Source organism: Chiloscyllium plagiosum, unplaced genomic scaffold (genome assembly GCF_037043375.1).
Source record: "Chiloscyllium plagiosum isolate Xiang-an unplaced genomic scaffold, Cpla_swu_hap1 HiC_scaffold_31, whole genome shotgun sequence".
Taxonomy (NCBI): domain Eukaryota; kingdom Metazoa; phylum Chordata; class Chondrichthyes; order Orectolobiformes; family Hemiscylliidae; genus Chiloscyllium; species Chiloscyllium plagiosum.
The window spans coordinates 30,499,085-30,521,937 of record NW_028270169.1 but is presented as its reverse complement, the minus strand read 5'-3'; the positions used below and the strand labels follow the sequence as shown (position 1 = coordinate 30,521,937).

General features: G+C 40.9%; 1 protein-coding gene across 4 annotated transcripts in view; it reads right to left on the bottom strand.

Moving 5' to 3' along the window:
• Positions 1-22,853, bottom strand: part of LOC122564056 (protein-tyrosine sulfotransferase 1-like) — an 83,541-nt gene that overhangs the window by 56,316 nt on the left and 4,372 nt on the right. For all 4 annotated transcript variants that reach the window (XM_043718531.2, XM_043718534.2, XM_043718535.2 and 1 more), the window contains exon 2: positions 3,701-4,658. In XM_043718531.2, coding sequence (XP_043574466.1) covers positions 3,701-4,557 — 857 coding nt within the window. In that variant the 5' untranslated portion in view covers positions 4,558-4,658. The remainder of the gene's footprint in view (positions 1-3,700; positions 4,659-22,853) is intronic.

Sequence of the window (22,853 nt, the reverse complement as noted above, 5' to 3'; positions counted from 1 at the left end):
TTTATTCATATTATGGCAGAATTTTTGCAGCATACTTATTGTGCATACTAACTGCAGCAACAGCATAAATCAAATTATACTGGTGGCATTTAAACTGGGGTCTTTGTACTCTGAAAACTAACAAGGAATACCTTCAAAATCGGAGATGATCAGTTTCTGATGCCTAATGAAAGTTATTTGTATTTGTATGCCAATATGTTTCTACATTGATAGCTGTTCAAAGGAAAACTAATATTTGCAACAATTAGCACAAAAGAGTTGGCTATTAGTAGGAAGTTCAGTGAGGCAAATTAAGAGTAATTCTGATGAGACCAGATTAAAATAAGTCAGCCAATTTTGTTAGCTGACTCACTTACCTTAACTGGAAAGTAATAGATCAAAGTCTCAAAGACTTGACTGTAAGCCAAAATTTTATTGCAGTGAAGCAGCATTGTTTTATTGCATGTGATGCTAAATCCACAAGTGTCTACTTGTTCAGGTGAATGCTAGTAATCTCAACATTCTAACCAAATGCTTTCTTTCATACATAAAAAAAAGGTTAATTGCCATTACTTTGTTAGTAAAACATTACTGTATGCAAATTAGCTTTGGCATTGCAGAACCTATTGATGTACTTTAGCTTGAAAGAATTGTAATTAATGCTGGTACTCACTTACAAAAGAATATAAAACACTACAAGGTTCATGTACACTACAAGGTATCCTGATATTAGATTAGATTCCCTACAGTGTGGAAACAGGCCCTTCGGCCCAACAAGTCCACACCGACCCTCCGAAGAGTAACCCACCCAGACCCATTCCCCTATATTTACCCCTGACTAATGCACCTAACACTACAGGCAATTTAGCAGAGCCAATTCACCTAACCTGCACATCTTTGGACTGTAGGAGGAAACCAGAGCACCCGGAGGAAACCCACGCAGAGACAGGGAGAGTGTGCAAACTCCACACAGACAGTTGCCCGAGGCGGGAATCGCAGGGCCCTGGCGCTGTGAGGCAGTAGTGCTAACCACTGAGCCACTGTGCCGCCCATCAGGACGTGAACTAAAGGGTGACATTGTCTCTCAATCTTCAATGCTCATATCCATTAATTGAGAAAATGGGTCAGTTATTTAGGGCTAATTACTCAGAATATATTCTGACCTGTGGCACTACTAAGATTCTCAGTGGCACTACTTAGATTATTAATCTTAGCGCTGCTTTCCAGTTTTGAGATGTTATAGTGTGTTAGCTTTGCCATCTACCTAGGGTAGTCTACTGTAGAGTGTTGACCTGCCACAGGATGAAGGTGGAACCTACTTTTAGAAGCAATAGAGAATCTAGAGTTAGGAGACTTTAACTTAAATAGTACCTTTCAATACATCAAAATCCCAAACAACTTTCAAACGATGCAGTGCTTTGAAATGTAGTCTATGAGTTACAGAGGTAATATGGTCGAGAATGTGCTGAAATTGTGCTCAAATAAATTATCAAAATGCAATTGGCGATCCATTTCACAACTTTTATGGTTTTCAGATTACGAAGTTCAGCAAAATTTCCTAGGTTTTATGCATTTCATTACTGGGCCTGACATTAACCACAGATGGTATTATAAAATCACTTTTGCTGTTTGGTCATGGCTCATACATACAAACAAATGAATTAGGAGAAGCAGGCCATTTGATCTTTTGAACCTGCTTGACGTCATAGAGAATCTGATTGTGGTCACAACTCCACATTTTGGTTTACAGCTGATAACCTCTCACTCATTGTTACAGGAACACATCTCTTCAGCTTTAAAAATATTCAACTATCCTGCCTTCACCCTCAAATCTTAAACTGAGATAAAAAAAGTGTCCTGAAAAGGATATCTGTTACGCTGCATTGATAGAATTTATCTAGACTTCCGAATCACTTCCAATTGGCTATTGCTTGAACAAAAAAGCATTTAAATAACACCATAACATTAAATGTCCACAATGCTTCCTATAGTTTGAAGAACATTTGGCATAAAATTGCTGCAGTATTTACTCAAATATCCTACAAATAAGTGATCAGATGAAGGAGACAGTAACATTGCCTCATTCTGAGTGGTACAGTGGTTGTGTAAAATAGAAGCACATGGTATGGGAGATAACAGATCAGCATAGATAGAAGATTACATGGCATAAACCGTATGCATTAATAGGCCTCTCTCTGATTGGCAGGATTGAAAAGTGTGGCCCTCCAAGCGTAGTGTTGTGCTCTCATCTTTTTATAATTTAAATGAAGGAGAGAAGGCATGCTAGTTAAATTTATAGATGATACAAAGATAGGTAGGAAGGTATGTTGTGAAGAGGACATAAGCAGGTTGTAGACTGATTGAGACAACCTGATTAAGTGGACAAAAATTTGGCAGTTGGAGTATGAAGCGGAAAAATGTAGAATTGTTCACTTTGGCAGGAAGAATTTAAAAAAGCAGAGTACTCTGTAAACAGAATGACTGCAGAAGTCCAAGATGCAGAGTAATCTAGGTACTCTAGTGCATGAGTCACAAAAGGTTAGCATGTGGGTACAGCAAGTGATTAAGTATTTCATTGGCTGTCTATCCTTTATTGCAAGAGGAACTGAACATAAAAATAAGGATCTTACTGACTGTGGTGGGGCTGAATAGCCTACTTGTCCTAATTCATATATATTTGTAGGTACTTGGGAGTACCCCAAAATTTGGAACCTGATATACACAGTCATTAAAAAAAAAGGTTAGCAGGATGCTTAAAGTGTAATATTTACATTCCTTCTAATTGCTCCAGTCACAACTGAATCGGCATGAATGGACCATTGGAGCAGCTGTGCAACTGAGGGGGGAGCATTGGTTATTGGGTCAAAGTATTTAAGCATTATATATCTTACTCAAAAAACGTTAGAATGGCAAGACAGTGTTGAGCTTGGACTCTTCAGCTCTTTATATTTCATTGTCAGCTTAAGTCCATGTTTTGTTTGGTACTGAAAATCAAATATAATAAGAGCTTCACATCCAAAACTATTTAGTCAAATTAAAGATCTGAACATAAGTGCAGAAGTATAAATTAGAGAATCATGTGGAACAGCAGTTGGAGTCTTAAAAACACCTTCATATATTTTTTCATTATTCTTAGATGCATTACGGGTATCAATACAGGTACCAGCAAGGCCTGCAATTGTGGTACATCCCTAATTACCCTTGAATTCAATGGCTCACTCAGCCATTTCTGACAGCTCTGACGCTGGAGTCAAATGCAGATCAAACCAGATAAGAACAGCAGAATTCCTTCCCACTGAACAAGATAGTTTTTCTTATGGCAAAGAAGAATAGTTTCATAGTCACCATTATTAAACGTAGCTTTCAATTCCAGAATTATTAATTAAATTCCACCATCTGTCATGTGGTGTTTAAGCCAATGACACAAAAGCATTAGGCTGGGCCTCTGGACTACAAGTCCAGTGATATTATCATTAAACCACCACCACCCGAAACTGGAAAATTGAACTATTAAGGCAAAGCTTACAATACGGTTTTTGAATCTTCTTTTGATGTTCTTCATAACAGTACCCTAGCAACCACAAGCAGCACAGGCCTATCAAAGGTATTTTACAGGACAACGCGATGTGTTTTGTTTTGAGTTTTACAATTACAATGAGGTTTTTCAATTCTCAGAATTGACTTCAGATATTCTACAAATAAAATGTTAACTAATACTTACTTAGAAAGAGAAACACCTCCTGCTTTCCCTATCATTTCTTCATGATGCAATACTGCTGTATTCCAAGGAACACCTAGGAACTTCAGAACATTCTTCATCCAAGTTTCAGGATGCAAAACGAGTTGTTCATAGTGTACTGGTAAACACTTATTAAACCCAGTTTCCAAACATTGATTATACATGGTCTCAATAGCACGGTTCCATTTGGTCAGACAGTCTCTGTAACTGCTGAGGTCAAATCCTGCTATGGTAACTTTCCGAGTAATCATGGAATGTACTGAAGCACGTCCATCCCGTATCATTAGAATGAATTTGGCATTGGGAAAAATTTTGCTCAAATAAGTCAATGATTTGAGAGCAAATGGATCTTTATTGCATAAGTACGTAGCAGGTTCCCCATGTTTAACAATGATTTCTAATAAAAAGGCTTGCATGGCCGAGTCCAGCACCTCATCAGTAACACCAGCTTCATCCAATCGCTGTTTCTCTCGGCCAGATCTGCTCCACATTTGTTTCATTGCAAGGATTCTAGGAATAACCCGGGTTTCCTCGCCACAACGAATTTCAGGATGGGCATCAAGCATTGCTCTCATGAGTGTGGTGCCACTTCTTGGTACTCCTCCAATAAATATTAATGGCATGTCTTTGTTGTAAACAAGTCTACTTGAACTATTTTTGAATCCAGATTTTGAAATGTAACGTAATGATCTGCCACTATCTAGAATGTTAGAATGTTGCTGCGTATGCTCTTCTACTCTATGGTGGCATTCTATTGCATAACGGCCAAGATAAAATACAGTTAGTGAGCTGATCACTAAACATGCTAATAATAAGTTCTGTTTTAATTTGCCTACCATTTTGAAATATCACTAAGATAGTTATTGATCCAGATATCAAAATAGTCTCTTACAAATCTGCTTTTAAATCAATTCCATGGCACCAAAACAGGAAAACACATCTGAAAAAGAAAACAAAATGTCAATGAGAAAGCTGCATGAGATTACACCTCAAACAGACAACCGTACAAAAGTACTTCAGAAGTAAAAACAACTTTTGTAATACTTTTGGTTCTACATTAGGCAGCTGAAAATTTATCACCTTAAGTAGACAAACAAGCTACATCGTCAATTTACTTTCCACTGCAAACCAAGAAGTATTAGCTAACGGTGAAATAGAAAGTTTTAGCCTGTTTAACAATATATTTATGCATGCTACTAGACAAACATAAATCCAGAGATTTCAAGAGAAAAAAGCTCAAGATCAAAAACATGACAAAATATCTCAGGAATTAGTGACAAATTTGCTCACAATGCTCATAAACCAATCATGTTTATGTTCTTACAATTTAGGTAATCAAAAGGGTTAACCACATCATTTTTAAGAACAATTAGATCACACTCCCCCCACCCCCTCTCTGTGTGCGTTATATTAAAGGAGTTCTGCTATACACTCTAATAATCACCATTTTAATCACAAATTCTGACAGTACAGATGGAAGCTGTTTGGCCCATCGTGTCTGCACCAATTTTCTGAATGAGTTAATGACTTGTGCCAACTTTTTTTTTCCCCAAATAACCCTGAATATTATTTCTACTTAAATTGTTATCAAACACTCTCATGAATGCCTTAGCTGACCTGCTTGCAGGCACTGCATTTCACAGCCTAACTACTCACTCTGTAAAAAGATTTTGCTCACATCAAATCTGATTATGCAAATTACCTTATATCTGCACCTCAATGTTCTCAAACTTCTTATAAAGCGGGAACAATTTTCAACAACTCTGTACAGGACTCTCATGATTTTCAAAACTTCTGTCAAACTTCTCAGTCTTCTCTTCCCCAAGGAAAGCAGTCCCAGCTTCTCCAATCTATATTCATAATGGAAGTATCTCATTCTTGGAGCCACTTCCATAAACCTCTTCTGTACACAAGTGAATTCACATCTTCAGTGTGGCACACAAAATGCAGCAGCTGAGGTCCAACTAGTGTATTCAACTTAACTTCTCTGCTCATGTGGTCTGTGACTATTAATAAAGCCCAAAATACTGAATGCTTTATTAAATACGTGTTTTACATGCCCTACCACTTTTAATTACTTATATACATACAAGTTATGTCTCTCTGCTCCTGCGTGTGATTCATTTAATACTGCATCTCTATGTTCTTTTGACCAAGATGTATCATCTCACATTGAACTTCATCTACCACATAACTGCTCAACCCATGAGCTTATTAATGTTCTTTTGCAGCTTTACACCATCCTCCTCACAGATTAAAGTGCTTATAAAATTTTGACATACTGGGAAAAGCTACATTCATACTATCATTTGAATTGGGAGTAGGCTATTTGGCCCATCTAGTCTGCTCAACCAACCAGCAGAATTGTGGCTACTCTGATTGTGGCCTCACCTGTACATTTTTATCTACCCCAAACAATCTTTGAGTCCCTGGTTAGTGAATCATTTACTTCTATCTGAAAAACGACTCTGCCTCCACTGCTTGCTGGGAAGAGTATTTCAATGATTCACAAATTTTGAGAGTTCAAAAAAATTCATCTCAGTCTTAAATAGGAAACCTCTTAAGTTTAAAGTGCATCTGTTATGTCAATTCTTTCTCAAAAGAAGAAATATCTTTCAGCATCCACATGTCAAGTCCTCTTAGGATTCTGCACATAGTTAGTCACTTTTTAAATTGCAATTCCTAGACTTTCATGAGTTCTCTATTACCTGCCTTCTGAACTTACTGCACTCTTTGCTCAGGTATAACCCCAACCTTGTCTTCAAACATAGGGACAAGGGTAGCGCTGTTGTCATCTGTAAAACTGACTTCGGCCTTGCTGAAGTTGCATGTCAATTTTAACAGTTTCTCCTACCTATCCCTGGACAGCGACCCAATTATTGATCCTCAAGCCAAAGATTCCACAACAGTCACAGACCTTATCACCTCGAGGGGCTTCCATCCACAGGTTCCCATGTCAGATTCAAAGCGTTGTTAGCTAACTTCTATCTTCTTCCTAAAGTCCATCCATAGGTTGACCCAGTAGATGTACTGTTTCAGCCCCAACAAACCGATTTCTCTATACCTAGACTCTTTTCTCCATTTGTCTAATCTCTTCCCACTTAAATTCAATGTCTCTTAAAATGAAGGGGGAGGGCTTCAGCAATGTTTAAAATTTCCTTGCCCAGATGTTCACTAGACACCCAAAATATATATACCCTCACCCTCCACAGGACAGTCTGAAAGCTGCTTCTTCCTTTAATTGAAACCCAATCAGTCCCCATCCAGCAATGCACCATGAGCACTTCAAAATTTGTCTTTCAAAACAATTCACTTCAAATAAAGAGAGGTTCTAGAGATACTCACACAAATCTTAGCTTACCAAAATGCCTGTTAAACATGGCTTATTTCAGTTGTAATTGGACCTTTTCCCTCAACTCTTTGTCAACACTGGCGATTATATTGGTGTCATGTCACATTTCATCCAGAATTGAGAAAATTTCAATATTGTTTCATAATTCTACCTTTCACTCAGTCTCATATGGTTCATTGCCACCTTTTTTTTTCCTTGACTTTCCATCTCATTAATCGACTAATTCATAAAATGCTCCCATAACCGAAGGTGTTCTCATACCTACCCTGACTTGACTTCCTCACACTCTAGACTAAGTAAAGACTACATTTCATTTGCCCAGTTCCTTAGTCTCCTTTACATCTGATGTAATTAAGCAACCTTCTACAAAAATGCTTCTGGAGATCCAAAGAGAGCAGCATGGATCGTGCAGCTGCTCCTGGGATTTCAGGCTTAATTAAAGATGTATTAGTTTATTTAAAAAAAGACCAAACACTCATTACAGCCATAATTTTACTAACAAGATTTTTTCCATTTTGTTTCATTAACATGAAAAAAACCCAAAATTAAAAAAAGACATTTGGATAGATACATAAATAGGAAAGGTTTGGAGGGATATGGGTTGTATGACTCTGTGTTGATTTTCCTCCATCATCGTCCCATCTGTTTCAATCACACTGATTATACTTCTGTTGTAACCCTTTCAATTCCATAACTATGACAGGTCCCCTTGCTCTGATCTTATATCCTATTAGCTTCCATATTCAATAAATAATTTGTTATCTTCATTGCAAAGCCACCAAACACATCTTCCCCCTCTCCTCTGCCTCCAGCATTCCAAATAGACCATTGCCTTCTGAAGTCAAAAAGTATGGAGCACAACAGATGATCCAATTCTCTTTTCCATTCCTGTCATCTTGTCCTCTTCCCACAGCATCTAAGTATCTCAGAAGATAACCTCACAATTCAAGTCCCTCCCAAATTAAACAGCAATTATGTATATTTCTCTCAATCTAGACTACCATATTCGCAGCTCAGAATGCGGTTACTTTACAGTGAGGGACCAAACAAGATTCGGTGACTGCTTTGGGGAACACTTCCATTCTGTCCATAAGCTTGACTCAGAGCTTCCAACAACCTGTCATCTTAATTACAGACCTCTCACACTGACATTTCTGTCTACAGCCTGCTGCTTTTCTTTCAACCTGTCACTTCAGAGCCTTCTGGAATCATAGAACATGGAATTCAACAATTTTAGACCATAAAACCATGGCCCCTATTGTGTTCCCTTATTTTTATTTGCCTCCATTTCCTGTTTTTTTTCCAGACTTCCAATATCTGTTCTATAGTTTACGTTCTTCTATGTATTCTTCGACTTACATAGAAGGTTTGACCACAGATTAAGGTACCAAAAAGTAATGCATATCATCTTCAAGAGACCAGGACAGAAACAAATTGAAGAATGAATCCACCAGCATGGGATTGGGATACAATACTCTAGGTTTTCTTCCTGTTTTCTTTTAAACCAACTGGGTGGTACATGCAAGAAAGGACTCCTGATGGAGAAATTGCCTCAAAACATGCTTCAAAATCAAATTTTCCGAAGAAAATACCATAAGATTCAGAATTAATTTTCACGTTCTTACTAGTTGGGCACTGACTTAACTGAGAAGTACCATGCATCTTATTTATATAAAAAAAAGTTGCATCATTAGAATTTACAATTTCAAGTTTTTTGTGCATTCAATCCTTTTGACACAGATAACTTTGACACAGATTATTTTGAAAATAATCTCGGTTTGGCTACCAAACAACAAAAGTAAAAGAAAAAGAACAAAAATCCTTTAAAGTGGTAGAATTGTTGGGCAAATCTAACTTCAACTGTAATGATAAATACCTTCAGATATTCCACAAATAAAGCAAACATCTAGAGATGGACACAGATAATTAACACAATTCAGAATAAAAAAAAAAATCTCTGGGCTCCTTGTTAGCCAAAAACGTACGGCAGATATACAAAGTAGACGAAACCAAAAAAAAGTGTGCTCGGGATGCTGTTGAATGATCCAGACAAACCAGACTCTCTGTTTCCGACATGAAATATATCTTACCTTATTGAATAGTTTGATCAGTATTGCCAGTTATGGATGTTATTATGGGAATCAACATAGGCTTAGCTATTCTTTTGCATTCAATGTTGAACACTCTGCAAGTTAGACTCAATATCCTTTCCTGGCTAAACATTCCTTCCATTGGCATCTGATGGAGATTTCATTCACAGGTTTCTAACTCCTACATACCATCATGCTCTACCTAAATGTTCCTCCACAGATTCCTCTATGCTTGATGTTGAAGGGGAGGATCACAGATGATCGGACAACTCCCATGAATCTATGATTATGCTTCTTGGGAGGTGCTGATAATTGGAAAATGTAAACAGCTCTGTCCTAGTACTCAGCAGTGAATATCAAATACTATTACATCATTGCCCAAGCTTTATGTCATCACATCCTCACACAAACAAATGCCACATAACAGAATGTAACAATCAAGCACCCTTATGTTAGTCTTTTGCTTTTGAACAATTTACTCATCACCATAGCAACAGAAGAATCTCAAGCAACTGAGTGTGTGGAGTTTGCACATTCTCCCTGTGTCTGTGTGGACTTTCTCTGGGTTCTCCAGTTTCCTCCCACAGTCCAAAGATGTGCTGGTTAGCTGAACTGGCCATGCTAAATTGGTCATACCGTTCAAGGATGCGCAGATTAAGTGCATTAGTCAGGGGAAATGTCGAGCAATAGGGTAGCAGAATGGGTCTGGATGGATTACTTTTTGGAGGGTCAGTGTGGACTTGCTTAGCCAAATGATCAGTTTCCATACTGTAGAGATTCTATGATTCTATGAAGAACCCAAGGAACCCCACAATGCAAGCAATTGCTGACAGACTAAGAATGTCCCTCTTACCACTTTCCCATGGAAGCCTAAGGGATGGCAGAATATTAACAGGTCATTAGTATTATTGCATGCAGATACAAAGTTGTACTTCAAATTCCTTAAACTCATGAAAGAAAAACAAGAAAGAAAGCTATCAATGCAACTTGTAAATGTAATCAAAGCAAAACAGAAAATACTTAGTACAATCACAACAATTACATTTCATAGGAATATTTTTTGGCTGTTAACATCATAAAATGAGGACGGCGGAGAACACTGCAGTACCAACTACAGGTATCAGCACCTGTTCAAGGCGAAACATTGCTACCTGATCTATAACTGAAAATGTGTTGCTGGAAAAGCGCAGCAGGTCAGGCAGCATCCAAGGAGCAGGGGAATCGACGTTTCGGGCATGAGCCCTTCTTCAGGAATGAGGAAATTGTGTCCAGCAGGCTAAGATAAAAGGTAGGGAGGAGGGTCTTGGGGGAGGCGCGTTGGAAATGCGATAGGTGGAAGGAGGTCAAGGTGAGGGTGATAGGTCAGACTGGGGGTGGGGGTGGGGGCGGAGAGGTCAGGAAGAAGATTGCAGGTTAGGAAGGTGGTGCTGAGTTCGAGGGATTTGACTGAGACAAGGTGGGGGGGAAGGGAAATGAGGAAACTGGAGAAATCTGATTTCATCCCTTGTGGTTGGAGGGTTCCTAGGCAGAAGATGAGGCGTTCTTCCTCCAACTGTCGTGTTGCTATGGTCTGGCGATGGAGGAGTCCAAGGACCTGCGTGTCCTTGGTGGAGTGGGAGGGGGAGTTAAAGTGTTGGGCTACAGGGTGGTTGGGTTGGTTGGTCCGGGTGTCCCAGAGGTGTTCTCTGAAACATTCCGCAAGTAGGCGGCCTGTTTCCCCAATATAGAGGAGGCCACATCGGGTGCAGCGGATGCAATAAATGATGTGTGTGGAGGTGCAGGAGAATTTGTGGCGGATATGGAAGTATCCCTTGGGGCCTTGGAGGGAAGTAAGGCGGAAGGTGTGGGCGCAAGTTTTGCATTTCTTGCGGTTGCAGGGGAAGGTGCCGGGAGTGGAGATTGGGTTGGTGGGGGATGTGGATCTGACGAGGGAGTCACAGAGGGAGTGGTCTTTTCGGAACGCTGATAGTGGAGGGGAGGGAAATATATCCCTGGTGTGGGGTCCATTTGGAAGTGGCGGAAATGATGGTGGATGATACGCTGTATATGGAGGTTGGTGGGGTGGTAGGTGAGGACCAGTGGGGTTCTGTCCTGGTGGCGGTTGGAGGGGCGGGGCTCAAGGGCGGAGGAGCGGGAAGTGGAGGAGATGCGGTGGAGGGAATCGTCGATCACGTCTGGGGGGAAATTGTGGTCTTTGAATAAGGAGGCCATCTGGGTTGTACGGTATTGGAACCGGTCCTCCTGGGAGCAGATGTGGCGGAGACGAAGGAATTAGGAATATGGGATGGCGTTTTTACAGGGGGCAGGGTGGGAGGAGGTGTAGTCTAGGTAACTGTGGGAATCGGTCAGTTTATAGTAAATGTCCGTGTTGATTCAGTTGCCCGAGATAGAAATGGAAAGGTCTAGGAAGGGGAGGGAGGAGTCTGAGACGGTCCAGGTGAATTTGAGGTCAGGGTGGAAGGTGTTGGTAAAGTGGATGAACTGTTCAACCTCCTCGTGGGAGCACGAGGCAGCGCCGATACAGTCATCAATGTAGCGGAGGAAAAGGTGGGTGTGGTGCCAGTGTAGCTGCAGAAGATGGACTGTTCCACATATCCTACGAAGAGGCAGGCATAGCTGGGGCCCATGGCTACTCCTTTGGTTTGGAGGAAGTGGGAGGATTGGAAAGAGAAGTTGTTCAGGGCGAGGACCAGTTCAGTCAGTCGAAGGAGGGTGTCAGTGGAAGGGTACTGGTTGGTATGGCGGGAATGGAAGAAGCGGAGGGCTTTGAGTCCTTCGTGATGGGGGATGGAGGTGTACAGGGACTGGATGCCCGTGGTGAAGATAAGGCGTTGGGGACCGGGGAAGCGAAAATCATGGAGGTGGTGTAGGGCGTGGGTGGTGTCCCGAATGTAGGTGGGGAGTTCTTGGACTAAGGAGGACAGGACCGTGTCGAGGTATGCAGAGATGAGTTCGGTGGGACAGGAGCAGGCTGAGACAATGGGTCGACCGAGGCAGTCAGTTTGTGGATTTTGGGCAGGAGGTAGAAACGGGCGATGCGGGGTTGTGGGACTATGAGGTTGAAGGCGGTGAATGGGAGATCCCCTGAGGTGATGAGGTTATGGATGGTCTGGGAGATGATGGTTTGGTGGTGGGAGGTGGGGTCATGGTCAAGGGGGCAGTAGGAGGAGGTGTCCGCGAGCTGGCATTTAGCCTCAGCAGTGTAAAGGTCGGTGCGCCAAACTACTACCGCGCCTCCCTTGTCTGCCGGTTTGATAGTGAGGTTGGGGTTGGAACGGAGGGAGTGGAGGGCTGCACGTTCCGAGGGTGAGAAGTTGGAGTGGGAGAGAGGGGTGGAGAAGTTGAGGCTGTTAATATCGCGGCAGCAGTTGGCTGTGAAGAGATCGAGGGCAGGTAAGAGGCCAGCACGGGGTGTCAGGTGGATGGGGTGTGTTGGAGGCGGGAGAAGGGGTCGTCAGAGGGTGGGCAAGAATCCTGGTTGAAGAAGTAGGCGCGGAGGTGAAGGTGGCGGAAGAATTGTTCACACCGCGTGTTGAACTCGTTAATCTGGGAGTGTAGGGGAATGAAGGGGAGGCCTCTGCTGAGGACTGATCTTTCATCCTCAGAGAGAGGTAGTTCTGGAGGGATCTATAAGGTTACCAACAAGACGACTAATAACCTATAGCTTATACATTAATACAGAATTCCTCATTACGTGTTTCAATTTTTAAAAATTCATTCACAGGATGAGGGCTAGGCCAGCATTTATTGCCCATCCATAATTGTCCATAGGGCAAATAAGAGTCGACCACATTGCTGTGGATCTGGAGTCACAGATAAACCAGATCAGGCAATGTTCCTTAAAAGGACATTAGTGAATTAGATTGGTCTTTCTTGACAAACAATGGTTTCATGATCCTTACAAGATTTTTAAATTGAATTTAAATTCCACTATCTGTCATGACAGGATTTGAACCCAAGTCCCTTGAACATTACCCGGGTCTCTGGATTAACCGTCAAATAATAATACCACGAGGCCGTCATGACCTCACATTTACCTTAAACACGTGGCAAAACAAGCTAAAAGCAAAAACATGATGCAAACTGTTCATTTACGAATATCTTTCTAAGACTGAAGGGTCTGTTTCCGTGCTGAACATCTCTATGACACTAAATGGAGAAAGACTGCAAAAACAAAACTTGGAAAACAGAGGAATTCCTTCTCTCAGACTTGCAAATCTATGGATTTGTTTACCACATAGCACATATGACATTCAAGATTAAGATAGACAGATTTTTAGTCAGCAAAGGAGTCAAGAGTTATGGGGAGAAGGCAGGAAAACAGTTGAGGATGATCAGATCAACCATGATCTAAATAAATGGTGGAGCAGACTTGATGGGCTGAATGGCTCTGTTCTCATGTCTTAATGCTTAATTTCGATAAGCCTAATTGGCAACAGCTGGCCAAGTCAAATCAACTCAAATGGAATTTTGCAAAAGACCTTTGGAAATTATTTCCAAAGAAATTGATGTGCACTAATAATGTATTTTGCAGCCATTATACTAGAAAGGTAGTTTTATGACCAAAACATACATCTTACCTTCTGTATCAGCCTTCCACAAGAAACCATATCAAAAGCCTTACTGAAGTTCTTGTGAACCTCATCAACTGCGCTACCCTTATTTCATCACCTTATCAAAAAAACTCAGTCAAACAGGATCTGCCTCAAATGAATCTGAGGATCTGCCTCAAATGAATCTGTTGTGGCTATCCCCAATCAATACCTGTCTTTCCAAGTATAGTTTAATCCTGTCCTTCAGAATTTTTTTCAACAATTTCACCACCACTGACATCAAACTAACTTGCCTGTAATTACTTGGCCCATCCCTGCCAACCTTCTTAAATAAAAGGGACCACATCAGCTATCCTTCAGTCACTTGGCACCTTACTTGTGACTGGCAAGGTATTAAATACTTCAACTAGGGCTTTAGTAATCTCCCTCCTTGCCTCCCATAGCAGCCTGGGATACATCTCATCAGGCTCTAAGGATTTGTCCACCTCTATGCCTTCTAAAACATCTAATACTGCCTCTTTATTAATGTGTTCTGGAACCTCATCTTCTCCAAACTAAATTCCAAGCTATAATGTCTTTCTCCAGAGTACAGATGAGAAGCATTCACTTAAGATCTCACCTGCGGCCACTGGCACATGTGCAGGATGCCCCTTCCATGGTAATCCTCTTAATATACTTATAAAAAAAAACTTGGGATCTTTCTTAATCCCATCTGGCAAAGATATTCCATGACCCCACTTTGTGCTCCTAATTTCTTTTTTAAGTAAACTTTAACACACTCCACACTTTTGAATGGCCTGCCCTGCATTTAATGCACTGTACCTGACAGGCTTCCTTTTTCTTTACAAAACTCTTGACTATCACTTGCTAGACTCCAAGTCAAAGGGCTATAGAGGCTCAGATTAAGTATGCTCAAAACAGATAAATATATTTCTAAATTTTAAAAATAAAAATAGGATATGCGGACTCTGCAGAAAAATGATGTTGAGCTAGAAGATCAGTACTGATCCAGTTGAATAGTGAAGCAGGTTTGAGGGGGTTAAAAATACCCAGTCCTGTTCCTAACTACTATGCTCTGACTAGTTCACTTGATTCACACCCCAACCACTACCTTAAGCATCGATTCACTTCACCACTGATGCACAGTGGCAGCAGTTCATACAATTTACAACATCCCCTGCAGCAACTTATCTTCTTCAGTAGTCCCTCAGGGGTTGGGTTCTGTCGTGGCTGACTGGTCAATCCCTGAAGCAGCAAACTCTGCAACAGGTGAGGCAGGTGGTGTTTGATCAATCAAGTTGGGGGCAGCGGGGGTGATGTTCTTTTTGCTGCTTACAATTAACCTCCATAGACTCACTTGGTGATGTTCAAAGTGGTTGGCACATTCACGGATGCTTGTTCCTCAGTTTTTGCATTATAGGCCAAGCAATTCCCATCTGGTGGTGGTTATGACTCATTTGTTTAGACTTTCAGGGTTCCCTTGTAGCATTTCCTCTGTCCTTGTTGTGATCGTTTATGGTTGCAGAGTTTGGAGTACAGCTCTTATTTAGTGAGTTGTGTGAGGCATGTAGACAATGTAGTTCATCCATTATAGCTGGATATTTATGTTGAGTGCCTTGATACCAGGGACAATAGCTTGGGAGAACATGCTTACGCTGATACACCTGCCCTACCAGCATACTTGAAGAATTTTCAGAAGGTACAGTTGATGATAACACTCCAGGATTTCAGATGCTGGCTGTACATCATCAATTTTCTGATGTATACGGGTGAGTGGGCAAGCGGGGTGAATACAACTGCTCTGTACACCATGAGCTTGCTGGATTTGAGGTCTCAGACCTTGGACCCCTGCAGAAAACAGTGCACAAAAGCTGCACTGGTGATGTCTCAGTCAGTTCACAATGAGTAGCAATCATCCATGTTGTCCATGGGCTCACTGTGGATTTTAATGATCAGGGGTCAGTGTTGTGAGCAGGCTAGTACAGACATTTTTCTTTCCTGGATATATTGTCTGAGTCCATTCCCTTATTTGCTTTAGTGAATGTGCTGACGGTGGCTTGCAGCTCAGCCCGAGTATGTGCACACGCAGACGTTGTCTGCATACTGACAGACATTAGGGTGGTCTTGGTTCTGGCCAATTTCCTGCCCATCCTGTAAGTTTCCTCAACTCTGGCAGAAGCTTCACAGAGATGGGGTGGAGTGTTGCAATAAAGAAGAAGATGAAGAGTGTTAGTGCAATGACACAGTCTTGCCTGATCGCAGTTTGCACTTGCACTGGATTGTGGTGAGTCAGTTGGTGAGGATCACAGTTTCCATGTCATCTGTATCCAATTTTAATCTTTGTACCTGTACTTTAACCAATAACTGTCAGTCTTTATCAAATTTCATTCAATAAACTAACCTTGGTCTTGTTTAACTACTAAAGCTTTACAGTTGATTATTTTTAACCAGGAACACAAGAGAACTGAAAAAGGGCTGAACAGGTTATATTAACTCAGTTCCTTGAGCACACTGCAGACATGCCTGGCAGTCATGACACATGAAAAAGCATTTCATGGACTGGTGCTCCATTTAGTGAATGACTGCTCAAAGTATGATGCATTTCAAAAATTTCTAAATTAATCATAATTTCATTTAGATAATCTTATGTAAAACCTGCCACCTTTCAGTAGAGACAGAGTTTGATTCAAATTTTAGAGCGGATACTGTGCAACTTTCAAGCAAAAACCTCTGTTGATATTGATGTTTCACTTCATACAAAACTAATTATTCAAATATAATTGAGGGGACAAAATCCCTGCCCCTCAAGAGAGTTCTCGAGAAACTCAATTTTCTCATTTTTGGTCTGCTGAAGATTCTTTTACTCACTTTTTAAATTAAATGATATAATCATGTTGTGATGTTACATGCACGAGCATTGAATTTTTTTGTAGGCGCACTTTTAGAGAACTAAGTTAGCACAAATATCAAATAAAAACAAATTGCTGGAGAAATTCAGCAGATTTAGCAGCATCTTTGGAGACAGTCAACATTTTGAATCCAGTATGACACTTCAGATATGCAGTATTTCACCTTTATTAGTGCCAATTTCATATTTAAAGAACTTTTTTTATATCAAGTATTCTCCATGAAAAATTAAAGTTGCAGAAACTGCAAGATTTTTTTTTTAAATTCACTCATTGGATATGGGTATCACTGGCTGCTTGAGAAAGTGGTGGGGAGCTGCCTTCTTGAATTACTGCAATCCATACGCTGTAGGTACATTCAATGTCATTAGGGAGGGAATTCTAGGAGTTTGAGTCAGTGACACTGAAGTAACAGCAACAAATTCCAAGTCAGGACGCGGAGTGGCTTGGAGGGGAACATGTAGGTGGCAATGTTCCCGTGTATCTGCTGACCTTGTCCTTCTAGCTGGTAGTGCTTGTGGGTTTGGAAGGAGCTCTCTAAGGATCTTATGTGAATTTTTGCAGCATATCCTGTAGATGTTACACAACTGCTACCTGGCTTCAGTGATGGAGGGGTGCATGTTTGTGGATGTGGTGCAAATTTAAGCTGGTTGTTTCGCCCAGAATGATGTCAAGCTTCTTGAGTCTTGTTGGAGCGGAGCTAACCCAGTTAAGTGGAGAGTATTCCACCATACTTCTCACTTGTGCTTTGTTGATGATAGACACTATAGTTGACAAGATTAAAAACATATTTGCTGCGGTCCATACCAATAATGGAACCTGACTTTGTTGGGTTATGAACATCGTAAACAGGGAGGTTTGAGTAAAAGGGGTAAAAAATCACCAGCTATGAATTAAGGCTGCCTACAATCTTAAAGTCTCTATTAATTACCTAATTCCCAAATTCCAAGAACAGACGAAAATCAGATGCTTTTTAGTTTCTAACTATATAGCACAATGAATCAGATAGGTACAAGCAGATTAACAACAGACGAAATGAATTTTTGCATAGCTCATAATTTCTCTTCTCAATTACCATTACCTCACCACCCACATCACTACATGATTGCAGGGAAATTAAGACGCAGCAGACTTTCCCTCCTCCAGCTGCTGCTCTTGAAGACATTCTTGTCACAGGCAACTCCTTAAGCTTGCTCCTGACCTGGCCACAGGTCACCTATCTTCACTCTCTTTATTTCCCCAATTCTTTGCAGCCTCCTGTAGGACAAATAAGTCAGACTAATTGTCCAGAATAACCATTTTTTGTCTATAATTACAGCTTCAATCCTTCCTGCCCTGGTTTGTAATTTTTTTAGAAGATCTGTAGCTCAGATTGTAGATTCGCTCACTGAGCTGGAAGGTTTGTTTTCAGATGTTTCGTCACCATGCTAGGTAACATCATCAGTGAGCCTCTGGTGAAGCACTGGTGCTATATCCTACTTTCTATTTGTGTCTCTTGGTGGGTGATAGCATTTCCAGTTCTTTTTCTCAGAGGATGGTAGATGGGATCCAAATTGATGGAGTTCTGGTTAGAACGCCAGGCCTCTAGGAATTCCCATGCATGTTTCTGTTTAGCTTGGTCCTACAATGAATGTGTTGTCCCAGTCGAAGTGGTGTCCTTCCTCAACTGTAAGTAAGGATACTAATTGTAGTGGGCCATGTCTTTTGGTGGCTATTTGGTGTACATTTAACATGGTGGTTAGTTTTCTGCCTGTTTGTCTGATGTAGTGTTTGTTACAGTCCTTGCATGGTATTTGTAAATGACATTTGTTATGCTGGTTGTTTGTAGAGAGTCCTTTAGGTTCAATAGTTGCTATTTCAGTGTGTTGGTAGGTTGTGGGTGGTGATGCCAAAGGGTCTGAGTAGTCTGGAAGTCATTTCAGAGATGTCTTTGATATTAGGTAATGTGGCTAGAGTTTCTGGCTGTGTTGTGTCTACTTGTTTGGGTTTGTTGTTGAGAAATCAGTGGACTGTGTTTATTGGGTGCCAGTTCTTCCGGAATATGCTGTATAGGTATTTTTCATAATTCCTGGGTGCTGCATTGTGTTGTGGCTTGTTGAAATAATGATGCTGCTTCTGGTGCAGCCCTAGTTTTCCTACAAAGATGATTTTCTCTCTTGCAGAACCACAAAAGTGAGAGGGGTGAGAATAGTGAACATGGAACATAGAATGTGACTGAAACAGCTCCTCAGATTCTGTCTCTCTCATTCAATGCTCCAATCAAATTCTATATTATTTGCCTGCTCTGAGATGCCAGTACTTTTATTCAGGGAATTTTGGAATACAAAGTGGCCATATTATAAGCAAGAGACGTATGGAAGTGAATTTGCTTGAATTTTTCACCTTTAATATGGTGGCTCAAAAGGACACCTCACTACCACCTTTGAGATCAAATAAGAGTACGTGATATTAAAGAGTTAATTTGCTCTGCTGACCTACAAGAAATTGGATGTCCCTAGGTGAGGGTGGGATGCCTCTGACTTCCAGATAGATTGTAAGAAATTTACATCATCTCTTATTCAGAGCCATTTACATTGTCATGTCCTCCTATTTACATTTTAATCCCCTATTCAGAAATCAATAAGAACATTACAGTTGGAATTTGACTACTTCCTATAGTTAAAAACAAAACTATTTACAACAGATTTGACCATTAAGGAATGATTTACATTATATTGTTTCCAGAGATAGTCAGGTCACTGCATTGTGTCTGGAGTGGCATGTGACTATTCGATTGTGGGGCCACGGGGGCGGGTGGGGGAGTGTTGGCTGGGGGGTTGTCTTGTGGGTATTACTAACTGTGGTGTAAAGATTTTGTATAAACAAAAGGACTGTTTTCTTTGTTCAGAGAGCTTCCCTGGATAAGCTTTGCAAGCATGGCGAAGAGTGTTCAGGGTTTCTCCAAAGTTTGTACTGTACTGTGCTTAATAAATTTTGGTTGTTCACAGAAGTTAGTGTGTTGCAGTTGCACCAAGAGTGTAAGAATCTCAAGAAAAAAGAAGCTAACGGGTATATAATAAGTGCTTGCTTTGTTGGAGATATCCGGAACCCATTAACAAATTCAATTTGTTTCAGTTTCACAAAGGAAGTTATTCACCATGTCATAATTTTTAATCTATCAAAGTGGCAGTAACCACAAGTACAGCCAAATACAAAAGCTGCCAGCAAGATTAAGAAACCAACATGTATCAAAATTCATATAAAAGAACAAATCTTTCTAAACTCCAAGTCACCTGAAAGTATATCAGATTTCACTTCTAAGATATTATCACTTATTCCCCAAGATTAAGTTTTCAATTTTGCAAGAATCCCCGATCCATCTGAACCATATCAGAATACTCATTCCAACTTGTAAAATGAACCATGGCAGGAGTCTTTGTGACAAAATGCAGACTTAACTCAAACTCAGCCAGATTGGATTCTTCTTTTAGAATACATGGTTACCATTGAGGCTGCAAGAATGCATTGTCGCTTTAGTCCCTCTACTCCATGGGTCACATCTAAAATAAAAATACTTTTCCCAGTTATCAAGATGATCAATTAAATAACTTAACCGATACCTTATTTTGTGTAAAAAGAGCTATCAACCAGATTTCTTTAAAAACTAAATTATCAGTTAACTGATTAACATTCATTGTCAAAAATTAAAAGCACAACTAAAAAGGTAATAATCTCTGATTAATACCTGAACAAATTAGCAAAGGATCTACAAGATAAAAGAGGTAAACGCATGGCTCAAAGATGGTGTGGGAGAAAAGGGTTCAAATTCATGGGACATTGGCATCAGCACTGAAGGAAAAAGCCACTCCGATAGGAGTCATGCTGGGACCAGAGTCCTGGCAAATCATACTAGGGCTAAATAACAGTCGACGAGGTATTAACGTTTCCAGTACAAGCCATAGGACAGAGTATGGAATGGGTCAGGAATCTAACTTCAGGCACAACAGATAAATGCACAAATACAAGGGGAGATTGGGACAATCGCCACAGGACTGAGGTGTTAAATGCACGCAATATACGAAACAAGATAAATGAATTCGCAGCACAAATCGAAATGAGCAGGTATGATATTGTGGGTAACACAGACATAACCGCAAGTGGATTAGGGCTGGGAACTAAGTATCTCAGGATATATGTCCTATTGAAAGGGCAGGCAGATGGGGCAGGGTTGCCTTTTGCATAAGAAATGAAGTTAAATCAAGATCAAGAAGTGATATAGAGTTGAAAGCATAGAATCTGAGAGAGTAGAGTTGAGGAACCACAAAGGAAAAAAATTCTGATGGACGTTATGCATAAGCCTCCTATCATGTCATGATGTGGGGATGAAAATATATCAGGAGACAGAAAAGGTATGTTAAGAAAAGCATGTGAGAAAGACAGTTGTGATAATCACAAGAGACTTCATTATGCAGGTTGATTCTGAAAGATCAGGTGGGTAGCAGACCTCAAGAAAAAAGGAATTTATGGAACATCTATCACATTTTTATTTAAAAAGGAGCAGAGTGCGGTAGAGCCCATGAAGGAATGGGCAATTTTAGATTTGATGCGTAATAAAGCAAACTTGGCAAAAGTGATGACTGCAGATGCTGGAGATCAGAGTCTAGATTTGAGTGGTGCTGGAAAAGCACAGCAGGTAAGGCAGCATCGGAAAGATGTTGTGAAACTTGAAAGGGTTCAGAAAAGATTTACAAGGATGTTGCCAGTGTTGAAGGATTGGAGCTATAGGGAGAGACTGAACAGGCTGGGGCTGTTTTCCCTGGAACGTCAGAGGCTGAGGGATGACCTTGTATAGAGGTTTACAAAATTATGAGGGGCATGGATAGGGTAAATAGACAAAGTCTTTTCCCTGGGGCCGGGGAGTCCAGAACTAGACGGCATAGGTTTAGGGTGAGAAGGGAAAGATATAAAAGAGACCTATGGGGCAACATTTTCATGCAGAGGGTGGTGCGTGTATGGACTGAGCTGCCAGAGGAAGTGGTGGAGGCTGGTACAATTGCAACATTTAAGAGACATTTGGATGGGCATATGAATAGGAAGGGTTTGGAGGGATATGGTTTGGGTGCTGGCAGGTGAGACTAGATTGGGTTGGGATATCTGGTCGGCATGGACGGGTTGGACCGAAGGGTCTGTTTCCATGCTGTACATCTCTGACGTTATGAGCAGGAAAATCGATGTTTAGGGCAGAAGCCCTTCATCCTTTTGCCTGAAACGTCGATTTTCCTGCTCCTCGGATGCTGCCTGACCTGCTGTGCTTTTCCAGCACCACTCTAATAAAGCAAACTTGATTAGGAGCTTAGGGCAAAGGAACCACCAGGGGGCAGCGACCATACAGCACAGAAATAGAGCATTCAGCGCAAATAGTCCATGCTGACCATAATCCCAAACAGCAACTTGTCCCACTTGCCTGTGTTTGGCCTATATCCCTCCAAATATTTCTCATTCATGTGCTTATCCAAATGATCACATTCACTCTACAGTTTGAGGAGGAAAATCTGAAATCAGATGTAATGGTATTACAATTGAGGCAAGGTAACTAAAAAGACACGAGAGAAGAGCTGGCCAGAGTTGACTGGAAGGGGAGCCTAGCAGAAATTCATCCCAGAGAAAAAGAAAGTCACTAAAGGGGAAAATGAGGCAATCATGGCTAATAAGGAAAGTAAGGAGCAGCATAAAAGCAAAAACAAGACCAATAATATGAAGATTAGTGTGAAGCCTTTAAAAACCAGCACAGGACAACTAGGAAACAGCGGGGTTGTGGGGAATGAAATATATAGCTAGGCCAGCTAGCAATATAAAAGATCGCAAGAGGTGTTTTTAGATATCTAAAAAAGGTAAGAAAGAGGCAAGCATGAACTTTGGACCACCGGAAAATGAGGCCAGAGAAGCAGTAATAGAGATCAAAGAAACTGTGGAGGAACTGAATAGGTACTTTGCATCAGTCTTCACAGTGGAAGATACCAGCAGTATGGCAGAACCTGAAGAGAGTCAGGGAACAAAGTGGAGTGTAATGGCCCTAACTAAGGAGAAAGTTCTAGGGTATGCAAAAGGTCTTAAGACGTATAAATCACACAGAGCAAATGGACGACACCCTAGAATTCTGAAGCAAATAGTTGAGGAGATTGTGGAGAAATTGGTGGTGATTTTTCAGTAATCACTGGAATCATGGCGAGGCCCAGAGGACTGGAAAGCAGCTAA